This window comes from Mus musculus, chromosome 12 (genome assembly GCF_000001635.26).
Source record: "Mus musculus strain C57BL/6J chromosome 12, GRCm38.p6 C57BL/6J".
NCBI classification, from domain to species: domain Eukaryota; kingdom Metazoa; phylum Chordata; class Mammalia; order Rodentia; family Muridae; genus Mus; species Mus musculus.
In genome coordinates this window covers 57,282,171-57,305,879 of record NC_000078.6, presented here as the reverse complement: position 1 = coordinate 57,305,879, position 23,709 = coordinate 57,282,171, and the positions used below count along the sequence as shown (strand labels likewise).

Sequence of the window (23,709 nt, the reverse complement as noted above, 5' to 3'; positions counted from 1 at the left end):
CAATAAATGTATCAACGTACAGATATCAATTTACAATGGGAAAAAACACACAGTGATCCCAAAAGAGACTCCGGTTCAGTCTAATTAGGCCTGGTTCCGTGACCTGACAAGAGTTCAGATTAGAAGCTATAAATGTTTTGATTTGTAGTTCTATTTGGGATCAATTTATATATTTTTTGCTTTTCTGATAATGGAAACAATCATCTCCCCAACGTTATGCAAGGAGTATCATAGTCACATTTTCATTATTAATTGAAAGACATTAAATTAATATCTATTCCCTAAAGAGTTAATAATAAATATATTCTATAAGACCCTGAAGAGACCATATCCAGAGGTTAAGCAAGGCCAATGATGGGAGATGGGGCCACCCACTCATCTCCAAATTTTTAACCCAGAAGGGCTACTGTCTAAAGGAAATATGGGGACAAAGTATGGAGCAGAGACTGAAGGAAAGGTCATCCAGGGACTGCTCCACCTGGGAATCCATCCCATATACAGACACCAAACCCAGACACTATTGCAGATGCCAAAAAGTGCTTGCTGACAGGAGCTTGATATGGTTGTCTCCTGAGAGGCTCTGCCAGAGGTGGATGCTTTCAGTCAACCATTGGACTTAGCCCTGGTCCTCAATGGAGGAGTTAGAGAAAGGATGGAAGGAGCGGAAAGGGTTTGCAACCCCATAGGAAGAACAACAACATCAACCAACCAGACCCCCCCCCCCGAACTCCCAGGGACTAAACCACCAACCAAGGAGTACACATAGGGGGGACCCATGGCTCCAGCTGCATATGCAGCAGAGGATGGCCTTGTCTGGCATCAATGAGAGGAGAGGCCCTTGGTCCTGTGAAGGCTCCATGCCCCAGTGTAGCGGAATGCCAGTGCAGGGAGGGGTGGAAGAACACCTTCATAGAAGCAGGGGGAAGGGGGATGGTAGACGGGGTTCTGGAGGGGAAATCAGGAAAGGGGATAACATTTGAAATGTAAATACATAAAATATCCAATAAAATAAAATAAGTATATATTTGGATTGCATGTGGTCACCGAAAGAAAGAAAGAAAGAAAGAAAGAGAGAGAGAGAGAGAGGGAGGGAGGGAGGGAGGGAGGGAGGGAGGGAGAGAGAGAGAGAGAGAGAGAGAGAGAGAGAGAGAGAGAGAGAGAGAGAGAGAGAGAGAAAGAAAGAAAGAAAGAAAGAAAGAAAGAAAGAAAGAAAGAAAGAAAGAAAGAAAGAAAGGAAGGAAGGAAGAACGAATGAACTGCTTGGGGGAAAAAAACCAGAGCTGACAACAATCACAAGCTGTAAGCAGGAAGTATAATGAAGAAATGAGAAGAAGATGGGTTGTTTCTGATGTATTAAGTATTAAGCACTGATGAGTGTGTGACCTAAGCTCTTGGCAGGAGCATACGCTCTGCCATTTACGTTTCTTATAAATATGTTTATTCATTCTCCCATCATCCTCACCTCTATACCCTAAAATATACTCCCAATTGTACTTCAGTAAGAATCTGACACTAAGCAGGAGGAACACCAATACAGTTATTGATTTTATTATGTATTGATATCAATGAATATATCTGAACAATTCTGAACAGAATAGCAACTCCACAAAACTTTTAAAGTAAAACTCCAGAAAATACAAAAATCAGAATTATGTTGTCGTTTTTAAAATCTAGTGTTATCTTTACTGCACATGATTAATTATCAAAGTAGCATAATCTCACTCATAATAAACACAGGTATCATAGACTCAAAGTTCCTCACAGACGATGACTTAAAGGCACAGAATGTAGAATAATAAGAAAGGCAAAAGACAGACAGAGCACAGGATTACTCTAAAAGCATTCAAATCACCCAAAACAGAGAACATAGTGATGGAAAAATAAACACCTTTGGGCAGGTTTGAGCTTTAATAAATAATACATCATTTACACCAGTTTCACAAGTATCCTTATATGATAAAGTCACAGAAAATAAGATTGAATAGGAAACAAATTTCATTGCTTTCTTTAAACCTATTTTGTGCTATCTCTCAGCTATCTGGATACATTATATCAATACCATGGCAGTAATGGAAGCCCTTATAGAGACCTGAAATTGTTTATTAAATTAATTAACTATTTTATTTCTTTACATCCCAACTGTTGCTCCCCCTCCTAGCCCCCTCTCTCAGAGTTCTTCCCCCGCCCCTTCACACTGAAATTGTTTCCAAGTCACTAGCACATTAAATTTATCCGACACCAAAAATGAAGAAGAGGGAAAATGTATTAAGGAAAGCATGTTGTTCCAAATCTTACTTCTTAGATTAAAACACTAAACCCAACACGCACCTGCACTCTGCAGATGCCCCTTCATCCCGACAAGGTTGGAGGACCTGAAAATTGCTGGGTTTTCTTCCTGGTAGTTCAAGGTCCTCAGATGGGACTTCATTGCCTAATTCGCGTATGCTCTGCTCAGAATTCATAGTCAGCTGCTCATCTACTGGTGCGCGTTCACTTCCCACTGAGCTCTCTTGTGCAAGACAAATATGGCTATATCTGCATGAAGCAAATGACACATGGTATATAAAAGGACATAGCCACATAGGAAAATTGTTGAGTCAAACAACCATCCTCATGAAGACAAACTCATGGACTTTAACACAGTTCCTAGGGTATGCGCAGTACAGCATTTGCCATCCACATCCCCATGTCCCTGAGCAGAAGACATTTAGAGCAGTGGTTCTCAACCTTCCTAATGCTGTGACCCTTTATAACACTTCCTTATGTTATGGTAACCCCCAACCATAAACTTATTTCGCTGTTAATTCATAGCTGTAATTTTGCTACAGTTATGAATTGTAATACAAATATCTGATTTGCAGGATATCAGAATGACCATGAAAAGATCATTCAACTCCAGAAAGTTGAGAACTATTGTTTAAAGTAATAGCTTACAAGTCAGGCTCACACTGTGACCTGAGTTTCTAAAACTTGGCAGAGAAGGCCACACCTGGCTAACTGAATCAAAACCTCTGAAAGTGGAGTCAGCTTCTATGCTTTACATTGCCTAAATGATTACAGTTAATGTGGAGGAACATTAATTTAAGCATATACTTAGAATAGCAAATATAAGAATATGATGATAGTGAATCAATACCATGCAATGGAACTGTGATTCAGCCTGCCTGGGGGAAAAATTACAGCCTTAATAAGTGTACAATGCAGTACAAAATGTTTAACATATCATTTCCTGTCTATAAAATGTAAATTAATGAGCCAGAGTGCCTGACACTCCAGTAAAGATGATTTATTTCAGTAAACATCATCATAATATCAAAATGAATGCAATAAATTTAACATCAGTGTCATCAAAAAATACAATACATTATACAAATTACTGTGTATGCCTAATTATATCACAAGGTTACTTCAGTTGTATCCACTAAGCAATATTTATTTTAAAGAGATTAAAATATATCTCATGGCATAATAAAGTTTGGGAGAAAAATCATCATTACTAAAATTAAAAGGTACAACTATGGATTGCAGCGTGTACTTTAACAACTCCGGAAGAAGTAATTCTTCACCTTTAAAAAGTAGCCTTGGTGATGAGTTTGGAAATCTACAAACAAAATCCCTTTGAGACACAAAAGTAATATTAACACAGAGACAAACTTTGGTACAAAAGTAACTCTCAGAAAACTTGATTCTATGTTTTGTTTGTATTAACTGTAGATAATAAAAACTTAAAGTACAGATAGTATTCATATTGGTAAATGAAAGACACATAACCAATCAGTAGCTTTTGGTAAGTTATTTTCATTCTCTTTGTTGAGGACACAGTTAGAAGACTCACTGTATCGTAACTGCATACTGTGAAGTAACTGACAATTCAACATAAATGTTATATTTAAAGATTAGCAATTAATTTTAGAGATCTGAAAACTCATCGTTTGCTTTATGTGTTTATTCACCATTCTGTTTTCCTGAAGTAACTCACATAAGAATGGAACCCTCAAACTCTAAAAAAATCCTAGAGGCACAAATCAGACAGTCTATCATAAATAGGTCTTGCTTTATAACATAAATATATATTTCTATAAGTAAGTCAAAAAGATCATTATATAAATAACAAAATCTCCCTTCAGAGACATTTCATTAAAAACCTTTATAGTCTTATGCTGTCCTTCTGTTTATGAGGAGCAAAGGCTCCTCATAAAAGAGGCAGGATAGGCCGTGAACTGAGGTTATAAAAGCCCCCACATCCCTATGACAACAACACTTGTAATGTGTTAGTTTTGTAAGATTCTGACCCTTTAAGAACAGTTATACTACTATCTACAACTTGGTCCAGTTATCTAATGTATGCATTATTAGGCCTACTTCAGGATCTTTCTCCATCCAGTGTTTTATTCTTAATGTTCTGCTTTTATTGTTGTTCTTGTTTTATGTTTACTACACGTATAGTTTTTCTGCTGATTTAACCTGTCAGGTTATAAGACTCCTTGAATTCTTTGAGAATCGCCAGTGAGTATTTCACTGTGACCGTCATCGATTCCAAACTTCTGGAGGAGATAGAGAAGCTTCCAAATAAGATGGTATTTGGTTTCCTCCCAGATCTTAGTAGTGATGATACCTGAAGTAATAAAATGCACACATTTCTGACACTTCTTTTTAGTTTTTTTTAATTTATTTTATGTGTATGGACATTTTGCCTGACGTGTGTCTGTGTATGATGCATGACAAATGACCACTGGGTGCCTAGCATACATGAAGGTCAGACGAGGGCACAGTTGTGGAGCCACCACAACTAGACTTACAGTTGTGAATCACCACGTGGTCGCTGGGCCTCGTTACACTGATCCTCTGGGAGAGCAGTCACTGCTCTTAACTTCTGAGACATCTCTAACAGCCCCCATTTCTGAGACCTCTTCATTTTAATTCCAAAGTGTTTTAAAGCAATGGTTTAGAGGTCATGGCAGGAGGATTTCTAGATGGTGAATTTCAGGCCAGCCTAGCTCCAGAGTAAGACCCTGTACTAACAATATCACCCTCCCTCAAAAGAAAAATCCAAAAGTTAATATTTGAAACATTTAATATATAAGGAACCCATACTGTGTGGTTTAGCTCTATATCTAATTTTGTTCAGTCATAAAACCTTTTAGATGCCTAATTTGAACTGTTCATCTGACATTTGGAACCTGCTCTGCAAATCAAACTATCTATACTCTTTTATTGAGAATTTAATTTTACTTCAGAGTAAACAAGGCTGATTTATAAAATCTTTCCGCTTGCCTGCATGCATTTTATTTTTTTAACAAATCATTTTTGAGAAATGCTATTTCACCAAAATAGTGCTAAATATTGGAAAGGCTTTCAAATGTTCTTCTTTAGTACATTTCCCTGTATAAGTATTCAACCATTATACTGAAATTTTCATCTTTTAAATTCTACTACTTATTCAGTATTTTGATATTTGTTTGTGGAGACCAGGCTGTGGTATATATATACCCTGTGGCAGAGTCCTGAGACAAAATATGAGTGATGAGCAGAAACCTCTAGTACAGACTCTAGCACAATTACCATTATAAAAAATCAATGTAATGATTTGAGTATTAGAATGTAACAAGGCCCAGGCAAGAGATATACAACTGATTATATGTAACATATATGAATACTCAAAATTTATACTCTGGGAAGACTTTATAAAGGTATTTGTTCCAAAATTTAAAAAGCATAATTACGCAAATAAATGAACTGTCAAACGGTTAGTTCAGAGACCAAAAAGTTGACAGATGGCAAGAATAACACCTTAAGAAAACTAATCTTCAGGGATCGCTGTAGAAGATAGGGCAGAAAGGTTTTGAAGAGCCAGAGGAATAGGAAGTTCACTGTGAAGCTGCATCTCCTGGAAATTTCAGAAGCTAGACCAATCAAGTCTCACCTCACCAATCTGAGTGCCTAAACATGAAATGAATTGCTAATGTAGTCTGGGGAGATCCTCCCAAAAGAACTACAAGCAAATAAGGAATAGTCCTCCCTAGTGAAGATCACACTAATTGGCTAGCCAAGACCAAATGGTCAGTCCTGAAAACGTGTACAAGTAATGGTAAGCAGACAGAGTAGCTTGGAGTTATGTATTCAGGAATACGCATACATATATCAACAAGAGAGCAGAGGAATACACAGAACAATTTAGAGGAAGCAAAAGGGGAAACAATGTGACTGTATCATAATTTCTCTCTATGTATAAATATATGACAATATATTACTATACAGTATGATTACATATATGATATATATTATCATAAATATGTTGCCTTCTCATATATATATATGTGTGTGTGTATAATATATATATATATATATATATATATATTCACATACATATGTATGAGAACAGAAAAATAAGAGTCAGATATGGTTTCAAGAGCCTGTAATCCTAGCACTTTTGAGTGGAGACAGGAGAACTGCCACAGGACCAAGGCCAGCTTTGTCTTACTAAGCTCTAGGCCAGCCAAAGCAACAAAGTTAGATCCTATCTTTAAAAGGCTCCTAAATAGTAGAATGTATTTTAATAATATTTTAAAGAATGTTAGCTACTAAAATCGAGGAGGAAACTATCCTTTAATTGGGGAGTCTCCAATAATTAAGAACTTTAACAAACCAAGTATTTCTTGTATTATATTTGACTGAAAACTTCCAAAATGAGTAGCAGGGCAGAGATCAAGATGTGGCTAATCTAGAAGAAAAGAGGTGAAATGAACTGCTGGTAGAGTTACTTGGAGAAGAGGTGATCAAAGCTAAAGATGCCGAAAATGTCACTTTTGGAGGCACCAAGGTCACTGAGAAATGGCAGGAGATAAAGAGGAAGAAATAGGAAACAAATGTAAATCTTTTCGGAGGCTACAAAAGCAAGCTGAAGGAGGAGACATAAAATTAAAAACACAATTGGTCATCGGTAAAACGCCTTTATTTTTTTTTCCACTTTAAAACTAACAAGCAAACAGACAGAAACTATCCTGCCAGCCTTCTACCTGCATCCCTCTAGCCCTCTCTGACAGGCTACTCCTGATCTAACTCTATGCCCTTCCACATTTGCTTTCCTGAAACCCTTGAGACTACATTTCAGGCATGAACTTAGACGTTTGGTAGTTAAGGTTGTAATCTACTATTTCAAATATATCTTTAAATGTTGTTATTACTATCTAATGCCATCACTGTTGTGCTAACTTATACTGCAACTATCTGGAATACTCTGGATAGCTCTCACCGGGGGTTTCTCTAAAATGCCATGCAGTGCTACTGCCAAAGGAAGTGTATGCATCTGGGCCACCTGAGTAGAAGTGATGCTCACCATTTGAAATCAGTATCTATTGTAGGGTAGCTGCAATATAAACCTTGAAGATCTTGTCTCTCTACAGTGGACTTAGGCACCATTTCAAGAAATGATTTTCATGACTGAAATAATTCTGATTTTACTTATGAAGATACCAGGATTGTGAACAGGTTCAGTGTCAATGTGTTTAAACACTAGATTCCTTAACCAATAAATAATTTGATATAAAATAAACCAAATTATGACATTATTTTCTTATTTAGAAAAGAAAGCTCTGACATTCTCTTTGGGCTCACTTCTCCATACAATTACACAGAAATGTATAATATCTGATGCTACCCAAGAAATTATAATTCACAGCCCAAACTAAAAATTATTCACTCCATGACTATTACACAGAAATGATAGGGTGGCTAGAATCAAAAGGGGATTCTCAGAAGCTGGGAAAGTCGGGCTTTGTAAATAGTTTGTGACAACTGGTATCTGTGTAAATGGATTTGATGGTCCCCTCGGGGGTCAATATTGTTTACAGAGCTGTTTCCTCCGAGAGGCTGAACTAGAATCATCCCTAGGGATCCTACCAGGTTACTAAGAATAGCAATGACCAAGTCACCTGAGAGCTCAAGAATAGAAAAAGACAAGCAAACAGAAGGAATAATGGCAAATATACAATAGAATAAATGAACCACTGTTTCTTTTTAAAGTTTCATTTCTTTTTGAGACTATAATTACATCATTTCTCCCTTCTCTTTCTTTCCTTCAAACTCTCCCCTATACTCATCCTCGATATCTATTAAATTCATGGTCTCCTTTTTCATTGTTAGTGTGTGTATCTGTGTGTGTGTGTGTACATAAATATTCCTAATATAACCCATTCAGTCTATATAAAGTATAATTTAGAATTCATACCAAAATTGACAGTAACAGGCAAGTAGTTTCTGTACTTCTGACACCTGCAAGCAATTTATAAGCATTTCTTTAAATTCTGATTTGAGGGGGAAAGAGGAAGTAGAAATTATTACATTTAGCAACTGATTCTATAAATAAACAATTAAACCCTGTTGTTTATTGCCTTTCCTTCCTATGCTGTCTCCAGGTTTTTGCTATTAGATTACAAAGGAGATATAGTGAAAGACGTGACACGGTGTCTCAAATTTTAAAGACTCTTTACAAATGAACACTAGTTTCAAAATACCAGAAGACTAATCGCTAGAGGCTCCTAATAACACCTGCTAGTTTTAAGTAATTTAAAAGTAAATGCATATATGTGTGGACTGACATGTCTATCTGTACAAAGACTACTTTGTTCAGTTAGTATGTATTTCCATGCTCTGTCTCTGTGGAAAAACAGTATCCCACATAGATGCTTACTACATGTGTTCCTCTTGACACACACAAAAGAGGAAGAAAAAACTATCAAAAATATTGCAGTAATTCCCTTAACAAGGGTAACAAGAGAACGCTTACTTTTTAAGCTTTCTTAACTATAACTACCACACACTGATGGATTGTGAGTTTCCAAGCAGAAGTATAGTTCATAAGATGATTCTGAAAACAGACTGAGGTTTAAATTCTAATGGCATGGCCTATTGTATAATCTGTAACAAATACTATTACTCACTAGCTTATTTGATCTTCTCACTGAATAGGTTAGGCTGGGCTGGGTGGACAGCTCAGTCAACAGCATTCCTGTTATGTAAGCGTGAGAACCTGAGTTCAAATCCCCAGAACCCGTGTAAAGGCTGGCCATGATGGCATGTGATCGTGTCCCTAGTATGAGCCAGGTAGAGACAGGGGTATCTGAGAACCCAGTGACCAGCCAGGCTCGCCAAAACAGTAAGCTCTAGCTTTGATTAGAGACCCTGTCTCAAAAACTACGATAGAAATCAACAGAAAAGTGTACCACCATCAAAGTCTAGTGTTCACAAGCACACTTCTAAGTGAGCACATACAGTATGCACAGACAGACAAATATGAATGAATGAATGAATGAATGAGAGTTTGACCTTGAATTCATGATCCTACTGTCCTACCTTTTCCATTGTTAGGATTTCAAGTATACTCCACATGACTGGCTATTAACAAATTAACCTTCATTAATTTCCCTACCGGTAAAGTAGAAAAATATCCCCCTCAAAAAGTACTTAGGATCAGTAAATTATAGAAGCCTCTTAGCAAAGTATTAACACAGAACATAGACTCAATAAATATTATTTCCTTTAAATCTTCTCTGTGAACAGTTACATTCTCTATTTTTATTTCCAAATCTTCTCATCTTTTGGTGAAATGAGTACAAATGACATAAAATTCAAACTTAAAATTCTATTTTAATTTAATTAATTTTTCTTAAATGTTAAGAAAAGCAAAAATTATATTTATTGTCTTAATATTAATCCAACTTTTATATTGGACAACCACTCTGGAAATCAGTCTGGCGGTTCCTCAGAAAATTGGACATAGTACTACCAGAAGATCCAGCAATACCTTTCCCGGGCATATACCCAGAAGATGTTCCAACTGGTAATAAGGACACATGCTCCACTATTTTCATAGCAGCCTTATTTATAATAGCCAGAAGCTGGAAAAAATCCAGATGTCAGCCGGGTGGTGGTGGTGCATGCCTTTAATCCCAGTACTTGGGAGGCAGAGATAGGCAGATTTCTGAGTTCGAGGCCAGCCTGGTCTACAAAGTGAGTTCCAGGACAGCCAGGGCTACACAGAGAAACCCTGTCTCGAAAAAACAAACAAACAAACAAAAACTACAAAAAAGCCCAAAGCCCAAATGTCCCTCAACAGAGGAACAGATACAGAAAATGTGTTACGTTTACACAATGGAGTATTACTCAGCTATTAAAAACAATGAATTTATGAAATTCTTAGGCAAATGGATGCATCTGGAGGATGTCATTCTGAGTGAGGTAACCCAATCACAAAAGAAGTCACTTGATATGCACTCACTGATAAGTGGATATTAGCCCAGAATCTTAGAACACCCAAGATACAATTTGCAAAACAAGAAAATCAAGAAGAAGACCAACGTGTGGATACTTCATTCCTCCTTAGAATAGTGAACAAGACACCCATGGAAGGAGTTACAGAGACAAAGTTTGGAGCTAAGACCACGAAAGGATGGACCATCCAGAGACTGCCCCACCCGGCGGTTCATCCCATAATCAGCTACCAAACCCAGACACTATTGCATATGCCAGCAAGATTTTGCAGAAAGAACCCTGATATAGCTGTCTCCTGTGAGGCTATGCAGTGCCTGGCAAATACAGAAGTGGATGCTCACAGTCATCTATAGGATGGAACACAGGGCCCCCAGTGTAGGAGCTACATACTTATACTGACTTTATACATGGGTCCTGTATGTACACACTGACTTTACACATAGTTATTGCATACTCACACTGACCATATGTGGGTACTGTATATTCACACTGACTTTATTTGAATTCAGGTTTCAAAAATCATGACTTAAGCAACATTATGAGTTTTAGCAGTATCTTTGCACATTTAATGTCCTTCGTGTAAGCTTCAAAATATCTGCCTATATTATTTTTAGGTTATCCCTATACATATATACAGCAAAAATAAAATTATGCAGTAATCTTTTTGTCTATATTTCAATATCATCATCAAGTTAATAATAAACTTGTGGTTAAAAACATAATAAAAAAGAATCATATAGATGTGTTCTCTAGTCTTTATGGTCTTATATAAGACTCATCTGCAGACCCATTATGTGCCCATCTGCATATACTGAGTATAAACTCTATTATACTCACCTCCTTAAAGTACATACTAAAAGAAAGTAAACATATTAGATTGTTTCATCATTGAGATGAATCAGTGAAAGAAAAAAAGTGACTTTTAAAAGCATCTCGAAGATATGTAGAAACCACATAAGCAGTAAAAATGTGTATATGTGAATGTGGTAGCATAAACTAACTGGTAATCACAACACTCAAGATACTGAAGCAGTGTGACTAAATTTGATGCCAGCCTTGTACTCCAGGTTCAAGACAAGATCTATTGCTGTAACTCAGTCACAGTTTGTGTAGCAAAATTCCCAAACATCCTATTCAAGAGAAGGTGAGAGAGTGGGTATGAATTTGAGGTTAGCCTGGGCTTGAAGGAAGACCAAAGTATGGATGCTTCAGTCCTTCTTAGAAGGGGGAACAAAATTCTCACAGGAGCAAATACGAAGACAAAGTGTGGAGCAGAGACTGAATGAAAGGCTATCCAGAGATCCCACCTGGGGATCCATCCCATATACAGTCACCAAACCCAGACACTATTGCAGATGCCAAGAAATGCTTGCTGACAGGAGCCTGATATAGTTGGACTGAGCACGGGGTCAGCAATGGAGGAGTTACAGAAAGGACTGAAGGGGTTCGCAGCCCCATAGGAAGAACAACAATATTAACCAACAAGACCTCCCCAGAGCTACCAGGGACTAAACCACTAACCAAAAAGTATACATGAAGGGACCCATGGCTCCATCCATATATGTAGCAGAGGATGGCCTTGTCAGGCATCAATAGGAGGAGAGACCTGGAGGGCTTGATGCCCCAGTGTAGGGGAATTTCAGGGCAGGGAGGTAGGGGGGAGTGCAATCTCATAGAAGCATGGGGACGGGGGGGGGGGGGGATGGGGATGGGATACGGGGTTTCTGGAGGGGAAACCAGGAAAGGGGATAACATTTGAAATGTAAATAAAGAAAATATCCAATAAAAGGAAAAAAGACTCACTGAAAACAAAACAAAAAAAGAAGAAGAAAGAGAAAGAAAACAGAAAAGAAAATTTGAAAAAATACTGAATAAAACTTACTAAGCACAAAGATGCTGCCAGATATTAAACAAGATTTAAAGGTAAATAATAAAGTATATATGTTATCAGGGGAAATGGCAAAGATTCAGGGAGACAAACAACAGAATAGCAAAAAGAGATACACAAAAGGTTGGTGGCAAGTCGGTCTCAGTAACAAATTCTGTTAAGACCAGAACTACCCAAAAGGCGCTCATATCATTCAGAATGCTCAGTAATCACATAATCAAAGAATAAGAAACAAGTAATAGCAACATGGCAAAAACTGCTGCAATATGCAATATAAAATCATTTTGAGATATCTTGCACCTTACATTCTTTTTATAGTATATTTACAGCACATCTCCCTGAAGAGTATGGATACAGCTATATGATTCTGAAAGCTTTTTGAAAGTTGTTAAGTCCCCCACCCCAAGCCTACAATATGGTCAATAGTATTCACTTGGATACTAGAATTAGTATCAGGACAAATGCATCCTTTGAGCTCATCCTGGATGAGTAGACACATCAAAAAGAAGTGCTGAGGTGATTTATCTCTGATTATGACAATCCAGTGATTTGGATTCAAATCACCCCTGGCTATTCACAGAAATAACTTTACTGGAATTTTCTTATTTTACTATGTAAGAGCAACTTCAAGTAGCAATCCTGCACTAACTTTTTATAAACTTTTTGTATCGACAAACTAAAATGGTCATAAAGTCAACAGTATTCAGTCTATAAAAAACTTCAGATTTATAACCAAGAACTATTCATAATATATAAATATTCATAAAATTCTATCCTAAAATTTAAGATTTTTAGTTTTAATGTCTTTTTTTTGATGTAGTGAGTGAACAGACTAAAATAATGCAATCCATCTCCTAGTGCTTAAAATAGTTACACTAGAAATAAGGCTTTGTAAAACTCCTTTCACCCTAATTAAAATACTAAAAATATTCTTTAACTTGCAGTAACTATTAAAACTGTCCCAAAAACTGATAAAATAGTACAACAGTAAGTTTTATTCTTTTGCTTTCCTTGTCATGAACTATCTGTAATTTGTAATATATTTCAAAGTTTTTCAGGCTTTCTCAATTTTTCTAAGAGTAATTCATGTAATGTAACTAAAAACATGAACAAACTCAGTAAATTTTCAGCTTTTACAACAAGTAAATAAGTTTAATCATATTTTTGTCTTAAGTTAAATGGGTAGCTATTATAAACTCAAATTCTGATAGCATTCGCTGGAGACAAAAACTCTTATAAGTATAAAGAGAAAACCAGATTTTCTTCCAGGTCCTTTTCATTTTGTTTAAGAATATCTTTAGAATCAGAAATAAAACAGATGAACCACCACTCAGATACTAATCGAGACTCACTGACATAAACCCCTACTTCTAATGGATGGATGATTGTGTTTGGGCTTTTGAAACTTTGAAGTATAGGTAAGTCTTGATCACACAAATTAATAAATCCTAAAGCTGGAGTTAACAATAACCATTACACCCAAATTCTGCAGCTTAGCCCAGCCAATTTTTCAAAAGGTCAGGTTGTGAACTGGAGAAGATCAGGGAGGTCCACCGCATAGCTTTGTTGCCAGGCATCTCTCGTCTGGATTGTTGCAGGCGTTTATTAGTATTCGTCAGCAGACTCAACAAAGCAAACAAGAAATTCAAGCACGAATAATAAAATGAAATGCTGCTATATAACCCTTTGTCATTCAGCAAATATGGGACTTTTTAGCTACATTGTTCCTAAACCTGGGTTACTACTTTAATTTTTCTCCACAGTGCTGACTGAATGAGTATGCATGTGTGTTAAATGCGCAGCTCCCCTAACAACTGCAGGACTGCCATTTAATCTGTTGGTAGATGGACCATTTCCTGTGGGAACCCTGGCTATGATTTCCAGATCCACCAAATAAATCTCAGATTAAGATTCCAAATGAAACCTGCCTTTGGCAGATAAAAAATGTCAAGATGGATATAAACAGTAAAATTATAAATTATCTAGGTGTTGCATGACAAACTAATGTTCAATTTTTTTTGTTGACATCTACTCAGATACCAAAACTATATGAGACATTCATCAAATGTCACACTTTCATAATACTGGAGGCATCATTAAAACTGTTTGACTAAGGACCTCAAAGTGTTTAAGCAGTAGCTCTAAAGTATATTTGTGCAAAGTAGAAGAATAAATTTACATATCAGCAGCAGCTCATAAGGGATGGGTAAATATTCTGTTTATCTCTTATTATAATTCAGGTTACTTTAAATACAAGGTTTTAGGGAATCATTATACTCTATAAGGCATTATTACATAATTTTCTATGCAAATGATGTGTTTTATTCAAATTTCCCATCATTAGTTAGAAAAACAAAAACAAAATCATAAACTACAATGGTAGGAGGGCTATGGGGGCTATTTCACTAATGACTAGTGACTACTGAGCTGGTACCAGGCTAGTGACAAGAAAGCACCATTTGCCCGGGTAGAGGTGACATTTTAAACTTTTCAAAGTCCTTGGATCCTTGAGTCATTAAGATTTAAAAAGGAAGAAAAGAAAAAGAAAAAGAAAGAAAAGCCTCAGACTCGAAAGGTAAATTTGTTTTTGATAATGTGCTCATCTCAAATGACCTGAGGAGGAGCACAGGCTTTTTTAAAAAGGTAAGAAAAGGTTAATATAGACCATTTTAGAAGCAAATGGCGATTAAAATGCACACGAAGTCCCTGTTGCTCAGCTCTTTTAGAATCTCAGTAGCTCTAGAACTACTTCTTCAATGACCTTTTTAGGGTTGGAATGGAGTCTCTGCTTGTCTAACCAGAGCTAATATAACCCTGTCCTAATCTTAAAGTCTGTATTAGTTGATTATAAAATACAAACAAATGAAGATTTCTGAAGGAAAGATTCCACTAACGTATTTATTTTTCTGACTTTCAACTCTTAAAAACAATTGAATAAAAGTTCTTGGTGTTTCAAAGTTGTGTAATACTTGGTTTTAAGAAAACATTTTAAATAATATAGTTAAAATAGCTTTTTTCAAATTGTAATTTTCACTAAACTGGGAAAAATACAGAATACTTATTCTCCATTTCCAGCCCTAAAGTAAGTATGAAACCTTAAGGATTATATTTGTATTGTATCTTCTTGATCAAAAATGCTCCTAGTAATACAGATTGTATCATAAGAAAACTAATCCTAAGTTAACTCTAACTAACCTAACATTCTAAAACCTGACACTAATGCACACTTTGAAAAACACTTTTAGGGCAGTTGAGAAAAGTAATTTAAAAGAAAATAACTATCTTATGCTTACCTCATTTGTTTTGTTCCACTAACTAACAATGTTCAAAACAATGAACAATGCTAGTTACATTAGCCTACTGAGTTAGATAACTTCAGAACACAACAAATTAACAGCCACAACTGAAAAAAGCCTAATTTACAATTTTTAAAATGCCAAATAACAAAACTTATACATGATTTTCTAGGCACCAAACATATTTTATCAATATGAAATGAGTAATTTTCTTTTGTAGTCATTAATTTTTCAAGTACTGAAAGTTTATGTTTGAACACTAGAACAACCCAAAATCTAAATATGAAAGGTAAAATATGATTCTTTAAAAATTATTCTTTCTTATGCTTCTAGTGAATACAATCGTTAGATATGACCAAGTGCTATTAATTTCACCTAACAGATACAGACTAATGTGGGAGTATCGCTGGATTCTGAGTACAGAGTCTCACAGCCACTAAGCTCATGAGCTACATCACAGCCATCTTAGAATGTTTAATTCACACACACACACACACACACACACACATCTACTTAACCAATTTCAACATTTTGAGGCCTGATGTTTAATTTTTTTTTCATATTATCCTAACACAACAAAACAGACTGAAAAAATAGTATCTGAAATTCTCCCCAAAAGAATGTCCTCTACGATAAGAAACCAAGGTAACAAAAGCTGGAATATTTTGGTAATCCCTTCAAAACTTTTTCTACTACTAGATACTTATACACAGCCAATCACACTGCGTACATGTACATTATACCATACAGCTTTGTCATCTAAGCGCAATCTGAGAAAGTTTCTCAAGGGCCTTCAACCCAGGAAGTCAGCCCTGCCAAGCCAGTTCTGTATTCTACCAGGATAACTCAGGAACTCACCTTAGTATCAGTATATATAATGTAAACTAATTTCCTCAATCAAAATAACAGTGAAAATCAGAACAGTATATTAATGACTATAAGAACACAGTATTGTTTTAAAAAGTCATAAAGTCTAATTTATTAAAATTAAAGATCCAAGAATAATATATGATGGGTTGTGTTATGAGTAAACATTGTGGGAGCTCTGAAATAAAATGCAATAGCCAGAAATAAATTAGAATTTTCACTGAAGAAAACAGAATATTATCTAAAGAAACTGAAGCAACATCTTACAAGCTCAAGCAGTATTTTCATGGTCTACCATTAAACTTGACAGAGTGTCCACATTTCAAAGTAGAATCTTAAGGGGCGGGGAGTTAGATTGATCTGGCAGCAGGAATTAAGGGAGGGGAAAGAAGATGATCAAAATGTATTGTTTGAAATTCTCAAGAATAATAAAAGTAGTTTAAAAGTGAAAGAAAAGGGGGAGAATTATATCAATGGGACAGAAGTGTGGGAAAGGAGAGCCTATGAAAGATGTATTTACCATTTTCTTCTTTATTCAGAGTGAAGGTCATTTTTGTAAGCTGAAAGACCAAAAGTGAACTAAGAATTCTATATGGACAATTAAAACCCCAACTGATTTAAAGTGCTTTTCAATTTTGAAGAAAGAAGAAAGAGAGGGAGATATTGAGAGAGGGAGGCAGATACTCCTATTCTCTCAAGAGTTCCCCTCACGGAGAATTTAGGGTAGGTTGGGGTTATAACCAACACTCCACCGTGGCCAGCATGTCTGTAGTGAAAGGGATTGTGCATCTGTGGAGACAGGAGGTAGATGGGAACACTGTGACATTCTCTCAGTTTAGGTGGGATCTTAAACAAATGAAGCTAATAAGAACAACTGCCAAGAAATACTTTTTAAAAGAACCTACTACAAACTCATCTACATGACATATTCGTATCAGAAATGATGCCTGTGAAGTCAGTCCATACTAAATGTCATAACCAGCTAAAACTGTTACCCTATACAAATATTTTATACAGAATTCTTCCACTGAGGCACAAGTAATAACAGAATTATTCATACTAAACTTTAAAAATAAAGAAACACAGAATCTTATTAAACATACTAAAATAAATTATATTTTAGAAAACCTACACTCTACATCACTGCTTTAAGGCAGTACTCAACCTACCTGATGCCGCGACCATTTAACACAGTTCCCCATGTTGTGGTGATCCACAATCACAAAATTAGTTTGATTGCTTTCTATACTATGTTTTGAATCATAACTTAAATATCTGATATTCAGGATATCTAACATGTGACCCCTGTGAAAGGTTCATTTGATCCCCAAAGGGATCGCGACCTACAGGTTGAAGATCACTGTTCTAAGGGGAGAGTCCACAGTTCCTCAGGCAGCCAATCCTTGTTGGCCACCTGCCACAATCCTCCATCCCTCCATCTGATATTCTAGACGTTCGTCTATAGAAGCTACTAGCACTCTGTTAAGCCAAGTCATAGGAAGCTAAACAGTAAATTTCATTACACTTGCAGCCCTGTTCTTTATACAACTTTAAAAAATGCATAAAATCATAAAATACAATTTTAAATTTGTACTTGTAGAAATGAATATGTATTTAAGCCTTATGCCAATGGGGTACTAGTCTAAAGGTTTTTATTGCAATCAGAATCAGTTATTACTGATTCTATATTCTATAAGCTATATTCTATATAAATATATATTCATATATGCTATATGAATTTTTAGTCTATATTGTATATAATTCTTTGAAAAAATCAAGTTTCTAATGATATACTGAACATAAAATACCAATATAAAATTATTAAATTACTAATCATACATGATATTGTTTATGATATTTCTGAACTTTTAATAAATTGATTATTTGCAGGCAAGGAATATATCACAATTTACTTAAAGGCTTCATAAAATATGTCAACAATCTTTTATATTGTTTCTAGATTTCTAACCACTTTCATCACTTAAGTGAAAATGATATTTATCACATACATAACATATTTTTTTTTTTTTTTTGGTTTTTCGAGACAGGGTTTCTCGGTAGCCCTGGCTGAACATATATGTTACTACCCATTAAATAATCTCACTTTTGTTTTGGAAATTGATATTCCAAATTTGATATTCTTAATAGCAATAAAGAACAACCTCTTCATTAACCCACATGTACGGTAAACATTACAAAACTTGCACCAAAGTCTTGGTGTGTGCTAAGTAAGTAAATAAGACGTACAGGAACTCTGCTTTTCTCACTCCCAAATCTGGGGTGTTTCTATCATTCCATTTTATTGAAATTAATAAAATGCAAGTGCAATGTATCTTCTTTCAAACTCAGGCAGCAAATAAAGTCACACTTACTTATTTAGGAAAAGCACATCATTGCTTACAACAAAGCCATTTATTAAATATAATTTAATTTCTACAGCTCAGAACAGAATGGTTAGCTATCTATCAAACCTGCAGTGTAAAGAAGTATATAATCATGATGTCCAAGGGATATAATTTTTCTACTAGCTATCTCACTGGAGGGAAACAGATATCTCCCCTAATTAAATAACTGTTTTCTTTCTCCTTCTGCAACATAATCAATTACTTCACAAAATTGAGGTTCTATTCATGATGATCAATGTTGTCTAAAAGCATCATAGATGTTTTTCTAGTATGCTTCCTTAGTTGTCTACTTATAAAATGTTAATAAATCATACTTGGAATTCCATTACAAGAACAAAACTTGACAACACATGAAAGACCACATACACCTTGCAGAGACAAATAGGAGCTAGGCCATCGTTAAAAGACAGATGGTAGAACAGATTCGACGTGTCAGCAAGGAAACGAACTCTGACTCAGAAAGAAGCTAACATAACACTTCAGAGTCATCGTCTGCCTTGTTTTATTTACTAATTTATTTGTTTAAGACAAGGTCTCATGTGGGCCAGGCTGTCTTGAGGCCATTATGTAGCTAAGTATGGCCTTGAACTCCTGATTTGCTTGCAACTAGTTCCTAAGTGCTGGGATTCTAGGTATACACCACTATAGCCAGTTTATTTATTTTATAGCAGATAAATTGTGACTATTTATTTTGTTTATTGAAAAAAAGAACCATAGCTGTATAAGATATTATCTAGACTAATTTTAAAATAGGAAGATAACAGTTGAATTTTAATTAATTTACTAAGATAATATTTCTGAAAATATTTTTGAACTCCAATCAAATACAATATGTAGATTCTATTAGCATAAGCAGTTTGGGTGGTGGGTTTCCACAGTGTTACATAAGTCTAAAGACTCCTGATGTAGAATCACAGTCATTTTAAAAGACACTGAACCCCCCCAAAAAAAAAAAGGTTTAAAGTTCTCTAGCCCATGTAGGGTTAGACTAAGAAAGTGTGTAAGTGAACAAAGCTCCTATTTGTATAAAATGAATACTAAATATGATTCTGTGAAACATTAAAACCATAATATTGAAAACTCATGAAATTAGAGGGTATTTATTGAAAAAAAGAAAGAGTTCTACAATCTAAACAGAGTACTGGTTTTACTTAAAGCTTCCTCGAGCTGGCTGAGTCACACCATTTTCTTACCTTCAAATAGTAAGAAATATTCAAGACAGGAGATTTAATGTGTTTCTGATATGCACTGTAGCCTTTTTTAACCTTTCTTAGGGAACACTGACCCCTAAAGGTTCTAAATTTAAATAAATTTCACAATTTTCTAAAGGTAACTGCTACCTAGCCCTTGTTAGCAGTGTGTGTGTGCGTGTGTGTAGGTACACTATGGCAACTATATCTACCCACACATAATACATAAACGGTTCCCAAATGATTGCTTGAACTTTATATCAAACCCATAGATCACACTTCTGTGAAAGAACAACTCAAATCAGTGTAAGAAATACTTGGGAATATATAATGCTATTCCAAATTACTATATGTAAGAGACTTACAACTTCTTTAATATGAAAGAGGATATTGGTTCTATGACGTCCCATCGATACCAAAGCCTGTAGGTAAGGTACTCAAGTTTCTTAAACAAAGTGGCATAGAGTGCACATAACCTACAGCCACACCTTCCCAGTCCTTTAAGGCTGATTGTAATGCATAATGCTATACAAATAGTCACCTTTCTTCAGAGAATAACTTGAAAGATATTCTGTACCTTTTCATTGCAGGCACAGTTTTCCTCAAACTGTTTTCCAGCCAGCTGCCTGGCTCTATAATGCACAGATATAAATAAAAGCCCTAAACTTTGCTGCTTCTAGGGATACAGACTCAGGCCATTCTTTTCATCAAGGTTCACTTCACCTGCTTAACAAAACTTGAAGATGCTTATAAGCACCTTCATCATGTATTTCATATCTTCACACACATATATACATGTGTGTGTGTGTGTGTGGTGTGTGGGGATGTGTGACAACTATAAAGAAAAAGAGGCCATAAGTTTGAGAGAGTGTGAGTGGGAATACATGAAAGGAGTTGGTGGAATAAAACAGAAATGGGAAAGTAATCTAATTATATCTTAATTAAGATCATATTTTAAAAGAAATACAAAAAGGCCACATCTGTATTTCTTATGAAATTTAAGGCAATAAAAAGGCATGTCTGCATGGTATAAGTTTTAATTAGGCCACTTTTCTTTTACAAAGGTAAAATAAAATTCAATAAGATAATTATCCAAGAGAATAGGCTTTAACATCTCTGTGTGATAGAACTTTAAGTAATCTAAGATTAATGCTGTGAACTTTAGGATCAAGATAACAAGTGAGAGTTTGCTGCGGAAGCATATCCAACTACCACAACACTGTCTGATCTAAGATGAGAGAATGTGAATAAGAGGCACATCATTATTTATCTTCTTATTTTATTTTGTACCTAAGTTAAGTGGTATGCCTTTCAGCTACTCAAAATAAGAAAGTTTGCTTGTTTACTTTAATAAGAGAAGAAAACATCCACAACAAATTAGTTCCAGTTCACACCAAAAATTCCTATCACAAACTTAAATAAGAAAGTTGACCAATATTAAGTGCAAATAGTCCAGACACAAAACTATTATCTTTACAATGAAGCCATATGCGTATACAATGTATACTACCACTTTAAACAAAACTCCATCAGTCACCTGAATTATAAACTAATCAAAAGCAGCCAAGAGTCTAAAACAATAAAGTAAATCACTAATGGCAGAATAAATAGAAAGTTTTAACTATGAAAATCAAAATCAAACAAAGAAGTCAGAAAACATATTCATAAACCACAGTATTTTTCTACACTTCAAAACAATATGTAGAAACTTACTCAGTGATCATCAGAGTATCCCTTAAATTAGCTTTCAACCTTCTTTTCTTTAATTATATAGTAACGACTTTTATTAGAAGTAAAGTTCCCCAAACCAAGAGAAAAGACTGAAGTCTTTTAGTGAAAATCCTATTTTTACATGATAAAACTGAGATGAAATAAAAATAGATTAATTTAAAACATTTAAAGCTTAAACATTTTAAGCCTTAAACTGTATGTAAGATGTTCAAAATAATTTATTTCCTAAGAATTACAAATGCTCAGAACTTTACTGGAATCCATATTAAATTTCCTATATATTCCTTTCCCCTTCAGCATTTAACAGCCTGCCTCAACATTTAGACTGTTACTGTGTTTCTGTCTGCATACCTATGTCTTCTCTCTGTATCTCTGCCTGTGTCTGTCTGTCTGTCTGTCTGTCTGTCTGTCTGTAAGTCAATCTTTGCCATCTGCACATCTCTGAGCACTGCTCTCTCTGCAGATCTGACTTGTGCCCCTCAAGAGTTGCTCTGGGTGTGCCTTACTGTATGCATGCGTCTGTTTTTCCTTCTGTCTCGGTCTGTTCCCTGTGTTTCTCTTGTTGTGTACCCTTCCCTGTCCCTATGTACACGTTTATCTCCCCATCCCCCAATCTTCCACTCGGGGTATCTTTTGCCTCTTCGAGTTGCTATGCTTTTCTGTGTATATATACACACCTGTGCCTTTCTGTTTTGTGTACTTTCTTCCCTTTCTCAATTTCACTGTATATTGCTGTCTCCTCCACGATGTGTGTCTCTCCTACTCCGGTATCTCTCCTTTTCTTTGAGCCACTTTGTCTTTCTTTCTGTGCACCTCCACGTGTATTCCTCTGTTTTTCTGAGTCTTCCTCAAGTATGTCCCCTCCTCTGTCTTTCCCTTAGTGTGCCTCCACACGTCTCTGTCTCAATCATTGCCCCAGACACCTCCATCCTTTTATGTCTACATATTTCTTTTTCTATGTATCCTTTTTTCTCTCCTCTTCTTGAAGTCTTTTCTTTGTCTTTCTCTTTGTGAGCACATATGATTCCTTTGGGGTATTTGTGTATGTCTCTGTGTCTTTCTGTGCATCTCTTTTGCAATAAATCTCTTTGTGTGGGTCTCCTTTGTGTCTGTGTGTTTGTGTGTGTATATGTGTGTGTGTACATGTATGTGTGCAGGTACATGAGAGTGTGTGTACTTGTTATTTTAGAATAACATATTGGTAGGACAAACGCACTTGGTTCCATGCCTTGAACTGGGCCCACACCAAGTGCTTGATTGTAATACTGAGAATCCCACCTTCTGCCCAGCCCTCCCTCCGTGTGCACTTCTGCTCCTGTTTGCTCTGGCACTGTCTCTGCTTTTGGCTCCAAGACTAAAGCTAAAATAAAGCCATCTCTAGATAAATAAACTTAAGATAATATATCAAAATACTCCTAAATCTTACCTTTATTTAACATATTTACAGGATAAATGGCTTTCTAAAACATCTATGGTAGGAAAATTAACTGTCTTTCAACAGGTGAAATTAAGTCTTTTTCTCAGAAAAATGTTATTTCTTCACAGATATGTTTTCATAAATACAGATTAAGAATGTTTTACACACTCTTCCTTCTTGAGTTATATAATTTATTTGACTTACTTCTCCAACTACAACCTCATGTGTTTAAAAACTTTATTATTTATGCTATAAACTTTATATCTAAAACTTCAAATTTATTGATTTGAATGTACTACACAAGTATTCATATAAATCACTTATGACCTATAATAGAAACTTGAGATTGCAATTCTATATTTTTTAAAATCATATACTTATGAAATCATTGGGATTTTCTTTTGTATTTGTTTAATAAACATGATAAAAATACAGGTTTTGCTTCCTTCCTTCTGATTTTTCTTTTATCATCCTTTCTTTTTAAAGGAGAATGAAATTAGATTTACCTCATAGCTAGAACCCTGTGTTCTTTAAAAAGTACTTAAATAAAGCTGTAGTAAGCTTCTCCTTTTCCAATTTTCTCTAAATATGTTGATCTGGAGTTGGCAATCTTTTTCTAAGTTCCTCATTTACTTTTGGATTAGCT

The 23,709-nt window shown here is 35.5% G+C and overlaps 1 protein-coding gene across 1 annotated transcript in view; it reads right to left on the bottom strand.

The window, feature by feature from the left end:
- Mipol1 (mirror-image polydactyly 1) overlaps window positions 1-23,709 on the bottom strand; it is a 226,817-nt gene that overhangs the window by 151,362 nt on the left and 51,746 nt on the right. The window contains exon 2 of the mRNA NM_001164370.1: window positions 2,329-2,535. Coding sequence (NP_001157842.1) covers window positions 2,329-2,462 — 134 coding nt within the window. The 5' untranslated portion in view covers window positions 2,463-2,535. The remainder of the gene's footprint in view (window positions 1-2,328; window positions 2,536-23,709) is intronic.